Raw genomic sequence first — 17,450 nt, 5'->3', positions numbered from 1 at the left:
AGTACAGCAAGATATGGTTATTTGAGTCAGTTAAATGATTATCAGTTTCGTTCATTTCAAGTCGTTCGAGCCAAGTTCCGACATCTTAAAACTCAATTTTGGTTTCTGGCACGGATAAAGTCAAACTTGTGCAGTATGAAATATCACAGCATTTAACGTAATAACGGAATTATGTTCTTAAATGTCTTTAAATTATTAATTAATTATCTCCGCTATGAAGGCACTTAACGAATACAATTTGTTTCATTAACTCAAAAGTTATAGACTCAGAACATTAAATATACAATTTTGTACGGACTGTTATTGGTGTTTTCAGGTGTCCCAAAAATCCGGAATTTGGGAGGGGGCGAACTTTTCATCGGCTGGAGGCGCCGAGGGACCTTCTCGAAGCGTGTCGCACGCAGCCAGTTTGGACGCGATCTCGAGGAGGGCGGTGAAACCGGAAACGACGAGGGCGCCGTGTCGCAGCCTCACCTGCAGCGTTTGTAAGTAACCACACGTCCGATTTCCTCCGGTTGCTCGTTCGCTCCTTCTGTTTTTCGTATCTTTTTTTTTCTCGGTATTTCGTGGGTTGCCTCTTGACGTATCAGCTCGAGCTTTCTCTGTGGAACGGCGGCTTCCTTTTCTCGACAACCGATCAGAATATTTCTTTAGGTGTTGCATTCGCTCCATAGTGTTATCCTATCGTTCTGCGAACGGAAGAGAAGCGACACCGACTTTGCTTTCCAACCACGATCTCGATGCTCGTTGTAATATGGAACGAGTAGATCGTGCGACGAAAGTCTCGTCGAGAGCGTACAGTTATTCATGAAAATATTCGAACACTCACAGAATTCTTTTATGAATATTATTATACGTGTTTTATATGGAACATTCTTGTATACGTATATGTCACCTTTATTAATATACATGACGATGATAGACAGGGCTAAGTTCCCACGGATGCACATAAAATAATTGCATTGTAAGATTTATTGTAACTATCATAATCGTATTGGTGAATTTTGAAATAAGTATAGAAGTTACAAGTTATTTCCTGCAAGTATATATTTCGCAGAGATCATGAAAGTATTTCAACGATCAATTATCGATTATATTAATAGGTATACTACGGATATTTATGTCAATTCATATTTCTATGAATAATATTAAAGAAATAGAACCGCAGCTAATATTTATTTTACCCACTAGATATTATTAAAAATATTGTACCTCGAATATCGTACATATTTTCGCGGATTATGTACATTTTATGTACTCGTTGTGTGTATTTAAAAATTTTGTTATTTCTCATAAATATTTAAAAATATATAAATATTAATAAATATTTCTCAAAAATATTTATTGAAAGGTCTCAATATTCAATGGGATATTCGATATTCTTGCTTAACACTTATTATATGTTTAAAATGACCACGCACGCTGTATACTTTTTTTTTTTTATTAAATTGCGCGATAATGCAATAATAATCATCTTTCGAATACGTATCTTGTAATTTCTATGTACGTTTTCAGATTGGTTTCAAATATTACCAATACGATCACGACAGTCTTATCTCATTACGGTGCTAATAAAATTTCAAAATGTCTCATGCAACATATATAACATTAACGTGAAAATTTTCTGTGATAAAAGTGTTCCGATACCTTCGTGAACTACTGTCCATTATTTCGGCTCGTCTTTTCGCTTTGGCAACAGATCAAAGTTTCCACCGAGCCTGTCTATGGTTTAAACGCCTCGAATGCGGATGTACGCGTAGCTATTGCGGCGAAATTGCAATTAACGATGTAGAACATAATACTGCCGCATGCGATGTTTCGTGTCGCGAATGTTGACAGATAGTGGCCGCGCGTGTCTCTCCGTTTGCGAGCCGAAGCTTTCACGTGACGGAATTATCGCTCCCGTTCGTCACGATGCTTCCTTACAAGAATTTATAGTCCCTACATTATCCGTGCTTCATAATTGATTATGTCTGGACAAAATAATATTAAATGTGAAATTTCAAACTCTATGACACAAGTAGGCCATAAGTATTCATCCAATTAACACTACATTAACATACACGCAGCATAGACATGTAGTTACTACAAAAAGTATTTGCATATAGTTTTATTTGCCAATGATGCTTTTTTTTATTCCTTTCTATGTTCCATTTTAATAATGTCAAATTTGTGTAGTCATATGATAGGCGTTATTAAAGGATACAAAATTTAATATTTTTGATACATGAATATAATTTTTGAAGCCATTATATGTTCATAAAATTAAAATCAAAAGCACAGAGGTTACTCTTTATCGATATAGAAGAAGGTAACATTTCTATGAATTCGTAATTGTTATACAAGAATAAAAAATTGATCGAGACATCGTAATGTGTTGAAAAACTCGAGCGTGGTAAATGGACAAATACTTATGCGACTGTAAGTCAATATTACAACGAGATATCATAAGATTTAGCGGTAGAAGTTCTATAATCAATCGAAGTAGATCCAGGCTCCCATAATCAGACCAAACGATATTATCAATAAATTCTTTGTTACATACATAGTTCTCTTTAAATCACCCTTAAATTGTAATAAAAAACGAAAGAAAGGTTGGATTGACGCCACTTCGCTATCTGTCAACGATCGAGAAAAGCTCGGAAGTCGAAAGATCCGCGGCCGAGTAGTGCCTCGGTAAAACGACGCGAGTTGGCGCCTGTTGACCGAGTGCAACCCCCCTGTTACTACCCCCGGAGTGAAGATCGGAGGAAGAGCCGCGTGTTTGTCGTCGATCATTTCCCGTTTTTTCTCCAAATTTCCTCGCGTGTGGCCCTCCGTTTCCGGATCAGGCCATCGAAACTATAAGTAAAACCCTCGATTACGAAACAAAATAGGAAAACTGTAAAATCCAAAAGTCAAACCACAGTGAACGTATTTTAGTAGCGGGCCGAGGGAGCGAACACGTCACCCTCGAACGACGGCCAGCGACAGTCGATAATCTCACGGAAGGTAAAACAGGATGGTGCAGCCTGTCTGCTACCCCTTTGGTTTTTTCTTTTTAACCGACCGAGCGCCGGACGAGTTTGCACCCCTTTTACAACTTACCAAGCGCTTGCGGCTTTTTCTTTTTTTGGTCATGAGCTTTTTCCAGAGATAACGTAACCGTTGTCCGATTGAGCTTTCATAGGCCTATTTTTTATACTGCCTCCACCATCTATATACCATTCAATTACTCGTTTACATTCTCTCTGTTATATATATATATATATATATATTATGTCTCGTATACCCGTGAAGCTCTCTCTTTCTCTAACAAACGCGTCACCTTCCTATCCTATCCTTCGTCCTGCTTCTTCCCTCCTCTCCTGTCTCTCTGTGTCTTTCTTTTTCTTTCGTATCTTTCTGCCGTTACTATTTACAAGACGAGCACCGTAGCATCGCTCGGTCAGCCATTTTGTACTCCCGCGTCCCGGAATGTAGTCCACCCTCGTCTGGAACAAGCTTCTCTCTAACGCTGAAAGTAATCATTCTCGCGGAGGATCACGCGCGTGGTTCCATAGAGACGCGTAAGTCTTTCGAGTTACGAGCTCCAACAAAACCGTACGAGTACGAAAAGTGGCGAGGCGTCGTCGTCGGCGATTGAGGGTGAACCTGGAAATACTTTTGGTCCAGATAAATCCCTGTGTCGAGAACGGGACTGTCGGGAGAGTTTATCGAGTACGCAAGGCTGACCGAAGCATGGGAGACGAACTTTGTTAGTTTAACGCTTACTTATTCGCGATGGAGCAAGACAATTGGCTGAATTATTTTCTCTACACACGGCTTCACATACCTTCTCGTTTCTTCTCATTCACTACAAAATAATCGTTTAATCTTTTTCCGGGGAGAGTTTCCCTAAATATTTATGGAAACGGTCTAGGAGAGCATATCCGAAAATAAACAACAAATCACCACGATATTCATTGTAAAAATCATCAACAGAATACGATACCCATACTTCCCTTGTCTTCTGTGTATATCTATATTACATATATACAAATGTTATAAATAAATATACATAATATTTGAGCGTAGCAATTATCGCCTTGTCATCTTTAAAAATAATTACACGGTCTTTTACAAACATTTAAACGATCTTTTTTTCACAGGTATGCAGCTTCTAGTGCGAATTGACTAACCCGTTAACGAACACACTATCTTAACGCTTTTAGATCGAGATATAGGCTCGGTTTTATCGTTGGTTGGTTTTTTCATCTTTTCTTTTTTCATCTCCTACCTATACAGTACATACGGTGGCTCATCGAAGCAGTCGAATAATTATCACAGAAGACTTTAACGCATGTATCGAGTGTTATATAAAACAGTTTGAAATTTTATTAGCATCGCAACGAGACACGACTATCGTTAATCATATTGGTACGATTTGGAATCAAAAATGGTCCTTCTGAATATTCAGGTATATTAATAATTATGAATAATTGACTGTCTAAATAGTTCGGTGATTCCTACCAAGTTATATACTCGCACTGTATATCTAACAGTTTTCATGTACGTCCTCAGATTTGTTTCAAAGTTTACCGATATAATCACGACAATCGTGTCTCATTACAGTACAAATGGAACTTGGAAATGTTTCGTATAAAACAAGTACTATCATGAGCCACTGTGAACTCTACATTGGCCATCATTTTCTTCTTTTAGTCCACATCTTGTATTGAACCATTTGTTGGAATCGTTATTTTTGTAAAATAGTCGTCGATTTTCGAAATTATCTCTGTGTGCATCCGTACATCACGTATTTTTACATTTTACAATTAGATTTAGTGCGTGTGGTTGTAATTGGTGTTTGTAACAGACTTGCTCAGACGAAACATCGTGCATCGATCAGCGAGTTCAATTCACGCCATATTTCTTTCCTTCAGATCTCGCTCTCCTTCTCTCTCTCTCTCTCTGTCTCTCTCTCCCTCTGTGTATAGTTCGTTTCATTGACGTTCGAATCGATCGATTTTTCTATTATTTTTTCTTTTACTTTATTTTCTGCGCCTCGAAAGCTTTTATAAAACAGAAGAAAGTGTATTGTGCACCGAAGTTTGGCAAATTAATCGCGCGAATATACGTTAGTACGCCAGATTTGTCACGTTATCAATAAGTTTACGAGACACGTTGGATAGTTTTGATTTAATCGAGCCTGTATTTCACACGTATAGTTTTGTAACGATATAATAGGATAATGAATATGAAGTAGACCGAAATCAGTTGCAACGTCTGACGCGTGAATTTGTGTTTCTAGCAACTAAACATTCGAAAATCTTTCCTGGTGTTGCGTCCGAAAGTGACTTGCAAAAATGGCGGACCAAAGACCGGAAGTCGCCATCCCTCAGCCAGATAGGACCCGATTCCATCAAACACAAAGTGAGTAAATCATTTCACCACTCTCTTAATTTTTCAATTAACTTTTGAAGACCATATTCGACTTTAGAACAAAAAAAATGGCAACTGTAATAATTCCAAAAGACAATTTCAGACCGATTGACAATGTACTGAATTTTAAAACCTCTAGTCTGTGAAACGTAGGAAATGTTTCTCGCTCTCTTTGCAATTTTCAAATGATAGAAAACAATAATAAAAATTGCGATGATGTTATCACAGATCGATAATGTTAAGGCAAAATTCACATAGAGTGAAGTTTCACTCACGATAGTCTTCAAGAGTTAAAAACCAATAATACTTTTAAATACAAATATGGTTTTTTGGCAAATACAATTTTCAATTTCAACCCCCATATTTCGTGTTCCAGTTTTCCTTGCAGGACAATGGATCTGCGAAATACTTCCAAGGAGCCATGCACACGTCGAACATGGGGGAAAAGGTAGCCCAGGTAAGCCACGTTTCGCCGCAAATTCCTGTGGGTTTTCTATGTCTCTTGATCATCAGCTGGTCGCACGAGTTGGAAACCGATAAAGCCACATACGATATGACGGCTTATAGGAAAGTTGGATAAAAGTCAGCTCGAAGGTACTGCGAATTTATATGCGAACCGCAATCCTCGCCTTGGAACTTTGGCGAGAAGGGAACATTCTCGCGTGATGCTTTCGACTTCAGATAGAGTCACGTCATCAAAGTTTCTCTCAGGATACGTTCTGATCTCAGGGACAAGCGGAATTTTCTTGGTCGTTTCTTTCTTCCATGTCCTTTGTCTAAGACTTTTTCATTCGAAACAGACACTAGGAGATAGGTACGTCCATTGTTTGTAGGCGAAACTTTTAATTCGTCAAAGAGGCTCGTTTCGTTTTACTCAGAATGAAAAGTTTCCTTGCAAAGAACGAAGCTAGTAAATTTCTTTCTGACGCACCGTTTCGGACGGAGTAAAGATCCCAGTTTTCTCTGAGCGCGTTATGAACTTCGACTATAGACGACAAAAGTGAATTTAGCTTTCAATAAGATCGACGTAAAGTTTCCGAGTACTTGATACACACCTCAGGCGTGAATTTTGTATACAAAACCATCCTAGAGGTTTCATTTGTGTTAAAAATTACTTAATAAGCCGTAAAGAGACTTGATTAACAGAGAGAACATTCGAAAGACCATTCTAGTGTTATTCGATAGATAGTTGTTTGCGAGCCACTGTCCTATTCTACTGTGGCCTCGTTTGATCGACATGCACCGTCTATTTCCCAGGCGACCGCATATTTGCCCGACATATTTCATCTTATTTCACTGAAAATAGGAGATCTCTAAGCTACTGTCTTATTTTTACCGTCTGACTGTCGGTGAACCTGTCTTTTTTTTTTTTAAATATCCACGTCAGTGGTATTAGAACATGTTTTAAGACAAGTCATACTCTCTGCCTGACATAAATCGGTTTATTCTACTGATTCCATAGGAGATTAAAGCATTGATCCGTTTGCGCTTTAAATGAACAGAAGATGGAGAAGCTCTTCAACTTTGGGGACATTTTATTTGAGGACGATGATGTATAATGGAGGAAGAATAATACGTAGATTATATTTGCCAAGAAATTTCGTTCACAAAGGAAAAAGACGAATTTTCGATCTAGGTCATTTGGAATTCTTGACGCGTTCTGCATTACTTCGTTAGTCATGTGGAAGAACTTGTAGCGTCGTTTATTTATTCACTCTTTTGCTCTCATGGATGTCTATGATGTGGAATAAATTTTGTTGATGGAAGGAATTTATTTTTTGAAATATAAATGTTAATATTTTTTGGTGCATGTGAGTTATGTGTTATTTGAGAAAATTTATAGCAGGAGCATTTCTTGAGAAAAATGCTGACCTAGTATTACTATTTATAGTTTCTAGGTCTCGAAAGAAGCACGTAGTTGTTTCGAACGAAATTCTTAGCGTTGTTGCCAATCATGTGACAGAGTAATGCAGCGTTTACCATGACACCCCGTGGTAACACAGCCCTGGCTGGCGCCAATCGGTCTACGCCGCAGTCTTGGGGGCGGGAATCCCCCGCGCTGGATTTCCACAAAATAATGCCGATTTTATGCCACCGTAACACTTTTTTCCTTCGATAGTTCGCGGAAGAAAATTTTTGCAATAAACAAAGTTTCTCGTAATTTCCTTCGCAAACTACCACGTGATAACAAATCTAATTTAAAAAGAGCTCTAGGTATACAATTGTTTCTGGGAAAATTCACACCACAAACAAGCTAGAAACACGAAAGTATTAAATAAAAACGGATATATGTGTAAAGTAATAGAAATTTTGTAATTATATTTTATTATCTGAATACTAAAGAGTAGGTGTATTTTATAAAAGGGAGGGAAATATTTTGGCATCTAACGCCTACTAATTAAAATTCTGAACTATCTGTAAACACTGTTAGCGAAACCAGGTGACAAGTACAGGCCAAGAAATCGATACCACATTACACGACAGGTTGCCGAATAATTTATAACTCCCTCGGATGACGAGAACAGTCCACGAGTTGACTCACACTTGGGGAACAAAGATCGGAGTTCTCATCGGCGATCAAGTGTCGACTTATACTTTGCACACTCTCGTCATTGCTTTCCTCGTCGGTCGAGGATGGACGGATAGAGAAGCCACTTGATCGGTCTCGCTTAAGGGACGCCGGCCTTTAAACAATTTCCCTGTTTGAAATAGCGACGATACCTTCGTCAACATGCTTATCGACCTGTAGAGGGTCAAATGTTCCGAGCTCTTCAACTCGTGGCAAATGCAGTTACCTCGACACGCGTGTCAAATTTGTTAAATTATGAAATTATTCTCTGAAAATTTCTAGATAAAAATTTACGAAATAATTTTCTTCCATGGATATCCTAAGTTCGAAGAATTTGGGAGGGACGATGTATGGTAAAATTTTAGATAATTTTGTGTTGAATACTTTTCTATGGTGTAATGGATAGACACGTGTGGATGACGTGGTTAACATCAAGTTGAAATAAACATCAACGATATGTTCTTTCTTCAATGCTTTCTTCATTTTTGAGGAATTTGAAAGAGCACTTTGTTCTTTGATATATGCCAAGATTCAGATAATTTCGTATTGAAGAATAGCTTCTTTTTTTATCGCATAATAGTCAGACACGTGTTAATATAAAGTTTCGCAAGTTTCCTTTTAACCGAGTTTCTGAAAGTGCATACACGACTACCAGACAGTTGTTCGTAATCGATACATATGGCCGCAGTTACGGTACTTTTACTACTTAACGCGATATGACGGCGCGATGCGGCTTAAAAAGGACAATTTATCACTGATAAAAGATCATAAGGCTCTGGAGGAATAGTGGGTAATTTGAAAAATGTCCAACGTTATACTCCCAAGTAGAACAATTACTTATACATATATATATGGTTACTCGAAGCTTCATCTTTTTAAAGTCGCAGGAATGACTTAGTACTAAAGATGACAAATCTTCTACATATATCTGTCAAACTCGGAACAAACACAATTATTCTAGCCTTCCAATTAGAAAAATAAAAATCAAGTAAAATAAAATACATCATATATGATTTTCTATTCTCCTCCTTCCAAAAATTAAAATCGTGTTCACATCAGGGTGACGCTCCATTTCCAAAAAATTCACGAATACAAATCCGCTGAAACAATTTCTGTTAGCAACCTGTAAAACTCTATTCTTCTTTTTCTCAGTACGATTCTGTTGAAACTACGATCCTCGATAACTCAGCTGCATGGTAACAAGCTTCATATTAAAAGTTATATGCTCTTCTCTTTTCCAATACAAACATTTTCAAACTATGCTTCAACGTTCCAAAAATATCTATAAAATTGCAGAAATACCTACAAGTTTCTGTAAGTGACTTTTTATTCATTCGGTTAATTTTCTTGTAGTAGCAATTTGTGATAGCAGTGGCCGATACACGGTGTGCCTTGGTTCGTAAGTGCTTCATCCTATCAGGAATGTTCTATGTGCAGACGTAGCAACCAGCCCGAATTGCATTTGGACTGGCAGTGGTTTTTCCTCGTCCCGACGTTCAATCGACCAAGCTCATCATCGTAGCCAAAGCTATTTACATCGGGCGAACTCGAAGCCGCCAATATCGATAACCGATACTGCGCCTGTTTTCTCCAGTCTCGAACAGCGTTACGATGATGTCGCGGAAATTATTACGGTGAATTAAAGACACGCCTATTGTTGCCGCTTACAAAGAGATCCGATCTTGGAAATCCCTTAATAACCGTAGAAATATTTCATTGTTCGCGCAAATCATTCGTTCCTGATCGAGAAATTCAATTGACGGTTTAGGAAACTAATCATTTTCTTCCGCGATTTAGATCGAACTTTTTGTAATTGGAAAGTTGAAAATAAGCATCGTGTTTATTATTACTGTTATTATTATTATTATTATTATTATTATTATTATGTTGTTAATATTTATAGTCTTTTATCAAGTTATTTGAATACTCGGCAAAATTTTCTTCGCCAAAAAATACAAATTTTTAAAATAAAAAATCAAGTATTTTTTGAATATCTATTCTGAAAGGAGTGAAGCAATGTTTGTATAAAATTCGACGATAACATTTATGGTCGTCTGTCAGGAAATTTGACCAGTTGAATTTATAGGAGATTTTCTTCCAGTAAGGTGTAGAATATTATGCTGTCGTTAATGAACTATATCTCGCCGATTGTTCGTTTAGGAATATTTCTAACGAGGTTTGTTATAAGGATTTTCTTGTAACTTTATCCCTGGCAATTACTTTTTAATTCGTGTATTAGGAAATTTAAATCTAAATATTTCATGAGAAAAGTTCTAGCACTCAGCTATTTTGAATAATTGAAGCATATAATGGGGGATAATCATGTTCCTTCATGAAAAGCCAACCTTAAAGAGTATGTGTTATCTCTGAACCGTAAATAATTCATCACGAAATTCAAAAGGTAGATTAATTAACAAGCCAGAGGTATTGCCACGTAATCACACCCTCCCTGAACAAAGATAATCTCGTTAAAAACAACACGCAATATTAAATACTTTCACGAGAACGAAAATTAGCGGAAGAAGAACAGTATGCTTATTTTGAATGAACAATAAGGTAGTGGAATGAGGCTCGTGTTAATCAGACAGAAGGAATCCCTCTAAAGCTATCGAGCAACTGAACGGAACGAATTCTGTGCTGAAACCAGCACGTAATATAACAAAACTGCTTCCAAAAAGCCTGGGAACAAATTCCCGATAAAGAAGGGAAAAAAGTATAAAATATTTTCACTAGAATGACGCAGAGAATCTCGATAAAATAAAACTGCAGCAAAAAGGAAGAAGATAGAAAAAAGGTAAAAAGCGATAAAGAAACAAAACCAGGGAATCGTGAAGAGGAACATCATGGTACCAGTACATAGAAAGAGAGAGAGAGAGAGAGAGAGAGAGAGAGAAGGAAAGAGAAAGTGAGAAACGAAGACAGAAACCGAAATATATCTTGCGCCAGTGGTTGTCAACCTTTTATACTCCATGTACCCCCTTGTGTAGATAGATAAACCTATAGCTATGGTGTAACAACCGCAACGAAACACGTATACATATACATTAGCAGACAAAAGACAGTTTCAATATAAGTAGCATAGAAAATGTCGCAATCGTATAAAATCATATTGTACTTGATAAGAGTACTGAATAAATATACTATCATTATATCGGCATCATGATGCAAAATATCTAGCACGAAAGTTCCTAATATGTGCGCATATAAATTATACTTAGCAACTTTGAACTTCCTTCTGTCCGCTATTGTACTTATATCAAATTTCGTATTCATGAATTACACGTATTACACGAAAACAAGATTACAATTCGAACAAGGCAACAACAATTTACCAAATCTTCTAAAATACAACTTTTAATCTCTTACGGCGTAGCCCCCAAAATTTGACCGTATCTCACGTTGAGAATCCCCATCCTATACGATACGAGGGCAAAGGACAGACAAGTCGACGACTAGCGAAGCGAAATAGAGAACACGAACCTTCTTGATCGAACAGAGACAGACAGAGAGAAAGAAAGAAAGAGAGGGAGAGAGAGAGAGCTCGCGCGAGATAAGGATGGTGTGGAAAGAGGGGCAGGTAGAAAGGGGGTGGCTGGTAGAGGCTCGCCGATAGAAGGCGCTATTGTCAGTGGCGCAGTATCCCCCGTCCTGCCCGGCAGGTTACACCGTTCGCCACTCCGTCCACATCGCCCCTGAAGGATCACAGAGCACATGTAAACGGTGAATAAGACTGAAAAAGGCCGGGTGGCGCGTGAACGCGTGTTTCCATCACGAGAGGGTTCGTCGCGGTTCGAGCACCAAGTGGCGCGCCTTTCATCGAACAAGGGAGAAAGAGGGTTGGTACATCGAGGGGAGGGTCGAGGAAAAACAGGAGGTGAAGTCACGCAGAAGTTTATCGAGTGCTGACCGGGAATCGTTATCCCGCTTTGATCGCATTGATCGATGACACTCGAAAGGAAACGCCGCGTCGCGTCATTACGTGCTTGTTCGTTGTCAACCCCTCGAAACCACATCATCAGGACGTGAAGAGCGTTCGTTTGTCGGGTACCGGCGATCGCTCTCCGTCCGGAACACGGTCGATTGGATGTCAGGTTGAGATAGGTCGCGGCTTGTCGCGATCATCGATCGATTTCAACGAAAAAGTAATCGGGGATGGGAGACAGTCAGGGCGACTACAGGCCGAAGGATACGAACAATTATGACCGCGCGCGAATGTGAACCTACGTGATGATCGTGTTGTGAATGTGCACTCTATGTTTCTTGGATCATTGGAAAGCTCGATTTTATCACATAAGGAGATCGAGATTTTGTCACGGGGAAATTTGGGCGAAGACACCCTCCTTGAACGACGCGTGCTTCCTTTGAAGATTTTCAAAAGGTTTTAGCGAAACAGTGACTTTTAGAGGCACGATGTTTAGATAATCGTTACATAATTAACCATGCATTAACTTTATAATTTTGATAGATGGCTAGGTTCTCTCGTTTGGTCGAGATGAAATTTAAAAACGGAAAAAGTATGGAATTTAGAATTACGATAATATGTAATTACGGTAATCGTAGAAGTAGTTTTGTAGATTCGATGGTTTTCGACTTTTAGGTCGTTTGGTAGTTAGGAAATTTTGAACATTGACGATTGCGTTCCGTGACATACTCGCATTCCCACGTGTTTCGAGCGTTCGCGACGCGCGTTACGAACGCGTAACGAATCGCGTTGAATCGAGAACGGTGCTGACAAAATGGCGGTAATTTTCCATTACCTTGCCCTTTGAAAGAAAGTTTACCTAGCTATCCAGAGTCGGAATAACGAAAACGAAGAACCGTGTTCCAAATTAGGTTCTACGGCAGGCATTGGCAATCAATAACCGCGGATAAAGTTGTCAGTGACCGTACGTGATAACGTATTATCGACGCGGTCACGTTATTCATCAAATATCAAGGATTCCATTAACCTCTTCAAACTTAGCAGCTAAAATAAAGAATCAGAGTGGTCGATGTTCACCCAATATAAAAATTCGCGTTCAAGCTTTCAAACACGAATAATCCAAACTACTTCAAATTTTTCCATTTAGCTACGATACAACATCGAGACTTTTAATTTCCAATCTCACCGTCCAGTTGCCTGGCACCCTTGATCAAAGAAACCATCGATTTAAATTCGAGGAGGGTGCCCCATCTAAATCCCAATTTGCATCCCCGTGGACAGAATTTAAAATGGCCGCGCCCACGTTAAGCGGAAGACGGAAATCTGGGACACGGAAGGGAAGGAGGAGTCGAATTAGACCTCGACTGATACGGTGCTAACGAGATTGCTTAGTAGGCTGTCGCGTTCGTTGGTTATTCTAGAAGGGAAGCTCTTTAAATACACGAGGAGACACGGTATTCCGTGCCAAATGCGTCCACGGAAGGTCCACTTTCCTTTCGCGAATAAAATCGATGGTCTCCATCGGATACGCGGGCCACCTGCCAAAATATACGCCGGAGAGGAGACACCTTGGTAACCGAAACCAGATGCAACGAGGGGTGGAGAAGCCGGAAGAATGTTTCCACGTTTCTTTTGTGTCCTATCCCGCGCCACAACTGTCGCATTCAAATGGTCAAATAGTGGGACGGAGTCTCTTATATAAGGAACTGCACCTGGATCGGTTAGCAAGGAGTCGACTTTGATAGTTCATCGCCGACAGTGACACGAAGTAGACGCTGCCAGTCAGTGGTCAGACCGAGCTCGCGCTTGTATCGAATTGAAAAGAGTTTTTCGAAGACGATACGCTTTCTGAACTCTGTTCGATGATTGGTTATTTGTTTATAATTATTTTGGGAATAATCTTCTTAAGTGGTATACAATACTTTTAAGTAGTATTTAACAAGTATTGCATTTTAGTCGTATGTATAGGTTGTGAAAAGGGTTTGCAATCCCGTAAGGCAGGATCCCGCGTCATTTTTTGGAGCCGCATAACGTTAGATAGGAACCGCGGTATTCCGCAAGGTTTGCAGCATAGTGTGCGTCGCAACCACACGTGCCAAGATCTTTCAAGGGCCATTCGGCTATCGATATCCATAGGTTTAACGACGAATTCTAAGAGTCGTGGACGTTTAATTGTGGCCGGTGAATTCTAAGAGGCGCGAATATTATAGTTTCGAAGTTCGGAGTTAGCAGGAACGCACGTGTAACCGATCACACGACGTCATGGTGCTCCATGGCTCGCGTAGAGTGATAAGGATGCTGTGGAAGGATCTGGCTGGCAGAAAGATGAGGAAGATGACGAACCTTCTGGTAAGAGGACCGCGATTGACTGCAGAAGCGTCAGAGGGCGAGCCTCTTAAATTGTAATTTATTAATTTCTAATTGATATTATTAGTACGAACAAAATATGTCATCCAGTAAAGAATCCATGCGTGACGATGAGAAAGAGAATACCAATAAACCTCTTTGGGCTTATTTCGCGAAAAGTGATACTACTGAAAGTGCCAAATGTTTGAAGTGTCCTGTAATTTTAAAATTAAGTCACCGATCGAGGAAAGAGGATTCCTCGAATTGCTGAAAACAGCGTCCCAGCCGCAGATCCTCGACAATTACGAGAATGTAATACCAAAAGAGAAAGGCCAAAACAATTGACAATTCCTTCGTTACAGGAAATTCCATGGAAAAAATGATATCTCGAATGATTGCTAAAGATGGTTTCTCTTTCGATGTTCTTTGTAAATCTACGAACTTGAAATATTTGTTTCTGAAAAATGGTTTTATGCTTCAAACTTCTTCTAATACAATAATATCGAGAATTATTGCGTTCTCAGATCCTATACAGGCTAATATGAAAAATAAATTGGCAAAACTTCGAGGAGAAAACCAAATGTTTTCATTAACATTCGACGAAGGGGCATCTCGAAAGGAATCAAATATACTGAAACATCGATGTGCATTATAAAGAGGAACACTTTAACCTTGATTTAGATGGAATCCGTAATTCACGCACGACAGAGCATTGCGCCAACGTAATTGAAGGATGTCCGAAGGTCTTTGATCTAGATATTGAAGATGAAATTATTGATACAACTACTGATAGAGCAAATATGATGGGAAAATTTGTTAGACTGATGCTTTGCTATCAACAACTTTGTTACGTACAGGGCATGCAACTTGCCGTAATTGAGTAAATAAAATTTGTTTCCTTATTAAATATTGTCTCCTTAAATGTATAATACAAAATGTCTAACGACCAAATCCGCACTCCCACGGGATTGAAAATAACGCGGGATTGCAACCCCTAGTTGTAAATACGTGTACTTGTTATTGGGTCTTATAATATTTTGTTATACTTTTGTCTTGGTTGAATTATATTTTTATGTGGAAGTTTCTTCTCTGTTTCATTTGGTGTATATACGTTTTAATATATTATGAACATTTGTATCATTGATCTATATACTCTTCAGTATTTTCTGTTTTGAGTATCAAAAGTATATCATACTTTTATATGGAAATTTGTTCTCTGGTTTACAAGGTTCTGAAAGTGAATTGTCTTCTAAGATTCTGCTTTTGACGTAACTCTTAAAGATGTAACAGGGCACGTAGTAGAATGATGTGTTCTTAGACAGACTGAGTTATTACGGGCAGTACGAAATTGCATAAGGTTAGCGCAAGTTTTCGAAAAATCAATAAAACGCTGCATCTCTTGTGAAACTACTCGATCGAAGTCGACTATAGTCATTTAAAACATTTATTTTTTTTAAACATTTATTATATGTCGCTAATTCCCAGTTTATCAACTTCAATGTCGATGTTCGTAACAACGACACGCAGAGGAATGAACATCTTCGTCAATTTCTACTAATACACATTCTCACAGAATTCCCTCAACATTAATCATTTTTAATTTTATAGCTTCTAAAGTGTTAATCATTAGGTTAATCGCAATTTGATTAAAAATTATTCTTTCCTTTTGCATGACCAACTCCTCAATTTTTTCTTAGTTAATCAAACAACTAAAGGTAAATCAACTTTTCTGTTGGAAAAATAATTCACCCATCAATACGACCCATCGATTAATCAAACAAGTACATTAATCAACCTTTCTATTATTCACTCAATGAAAATTCATAAACAACCTTCTACAGTCAAACAAGTATAGGTACACTATTACATTCATTAATAATGAAATTCTCAATGAAACACTACAAAATGGACAGTTCGATTCATTGATCGTCTATCGATCTTCACCCCTAAAGGAAAATCTTGAAAGGATTCTCAACCCTGCCGATACGTGTATGTGCTCAGATTCTTCCTTTCAGACACATTATCAATCTTCTATAATCCGTGCCACGAAGTAAAATCAGTCGTGAGATGAAGCAAATTCTTTTCAATTTTGAAATACTAGAACTTCTACAATCTTTTCTTGCATCGTGACAGTGAACTAAAGCATCTAAAACATTTCATACAGTTTACTGAAATAAACATTTTATTTGTAGTACTTCTAATTTTTCTCCTCTTCATTTTCCATTCTATTAAGATATAATAGTAACTAAAATTTCCAACTCCTCTGGTTCTCAATTCTACTCGTAAATATTAATTAATATATTCATAGTTCTTATTGTTATAAACGAAACACTTCTAATTTCTTCCTTTCATTTTCCAATGCATTGAAATATTACAGTGACTGATAGTTTCAGTTGCCCTACTTGCATATTCTACTCATAAAGAAAACTTTTAATCACGACTCGTCATTTTTCTCATACTGCATAATCTCAAAAATATAATACAAATGTCCTGTATCCCAAGACATTAATCAATGCCAGTATAGATTAATAAATGACTTCGTTATATGAGCCGGACTATACGATGATTTAAACTACTAAAGAGTGTTCCCGCGTTTCTTGTCTCCACATGAAATAATTTCTCCGGTTTCACGAGGTAACCAACGAAGGTCATAGCCACGAAGTGATCAATGACAGGCGTCCTTGCGTCGCAGTCGTAACCACCTAGCTATACCTTCGCTTTACGTGCGATTGCAGTTGACTACCAGGCGCCCGCCCACTCGCTCTAACACACACACACACACACACACACACACACACACATACACTTATATCTGAGTAGAAGACTGGTACTAAGTGTTACATTATTTCTCAGCTTAAATCCCACTTTCATGTGGCGAGAGCCGCGCAGAATCGAGCGTATTCGAGGGTGGCCGCGTGCACCAAGAACGCGTGCAGTGACGCGCGCGTTGTCACCACCGAAACGCAATGTCGTCCGCGAAACTTCGACGCCAGGCGTCGGATAGTGTTTAGAAAAGGCTGTCTGACTGAAAAACAGTCATAACTTCGATCATAATTTATTTTTTATCAACTAATTTCTGTTTCTTTTCAAGTTTCTAAATCCTTAAGGATTCTTGATTACAATATTAGCTACCTATAACAATTATTTGTTTTTTAAGTAACGTGTTTATATAATAGAAATAAAAATATCATTTAACGGCGGGTGTTTCTT

General features: G+C 38.4%; 1 protein-coding gene across 16 annotated transcripts in view; it reads left to right on the top strand.

The window, feature by feature from the left end:
• The window catches only part of LOC122574658 (potassium voltage-gated channel subfamily H member 6), a 147,119-nt gene that overhangs the window by 70,455 nt on the left and 59,214 nt on the right, over window positions 1–17,450 (top strand). For 15 of the 16 annotated variants that reach the window (XM_043742496.1, XM_043742499.1, XM_043742487.1 and 12 more), the window contains 4 exons: window positions 317–485; window positions 2,923–2,991; window positions 5,273–5,394; window positions 5,780–5,860. In XM_043742496.1, the coding sequence (XP_043598431.1) occupies window positions 317–485; window positions 2,923–2,991; window positions 5,273–5,394; window positions 5,780–5,860 (441 nt within the window). The remainder of the gene's footprint in view (window positions 1–316; window positions 486–2,922; window positions 2,992–5,272; window positions 5,395–5,779; window positions 5,861–17,450) is intronic. The other variant, XM_043742491.1, reaches the window with a different exon arrangement.

Source organism: Bombus pyrosoma, linkage group LG14 (assembly GCF_014825855.1).
Source record: "Bombus pyrosoma isolate SC7728 linkage group LG14, ASM1482585v1, whole genome shotgun sequence".
Classification (NCBI taxonomy): domain Eukaryota; kingdom Metazoa; phylum Arthropoda; class Insecta; order Hymenoptera; family Apidae; genus Bombus; species Bombus pyrosoma.
The sequence above is the reverse complement of the archived record's forward strand: the minus strand, read 5'-3'. Positions and strand labels throughout refer to the sequence as shown.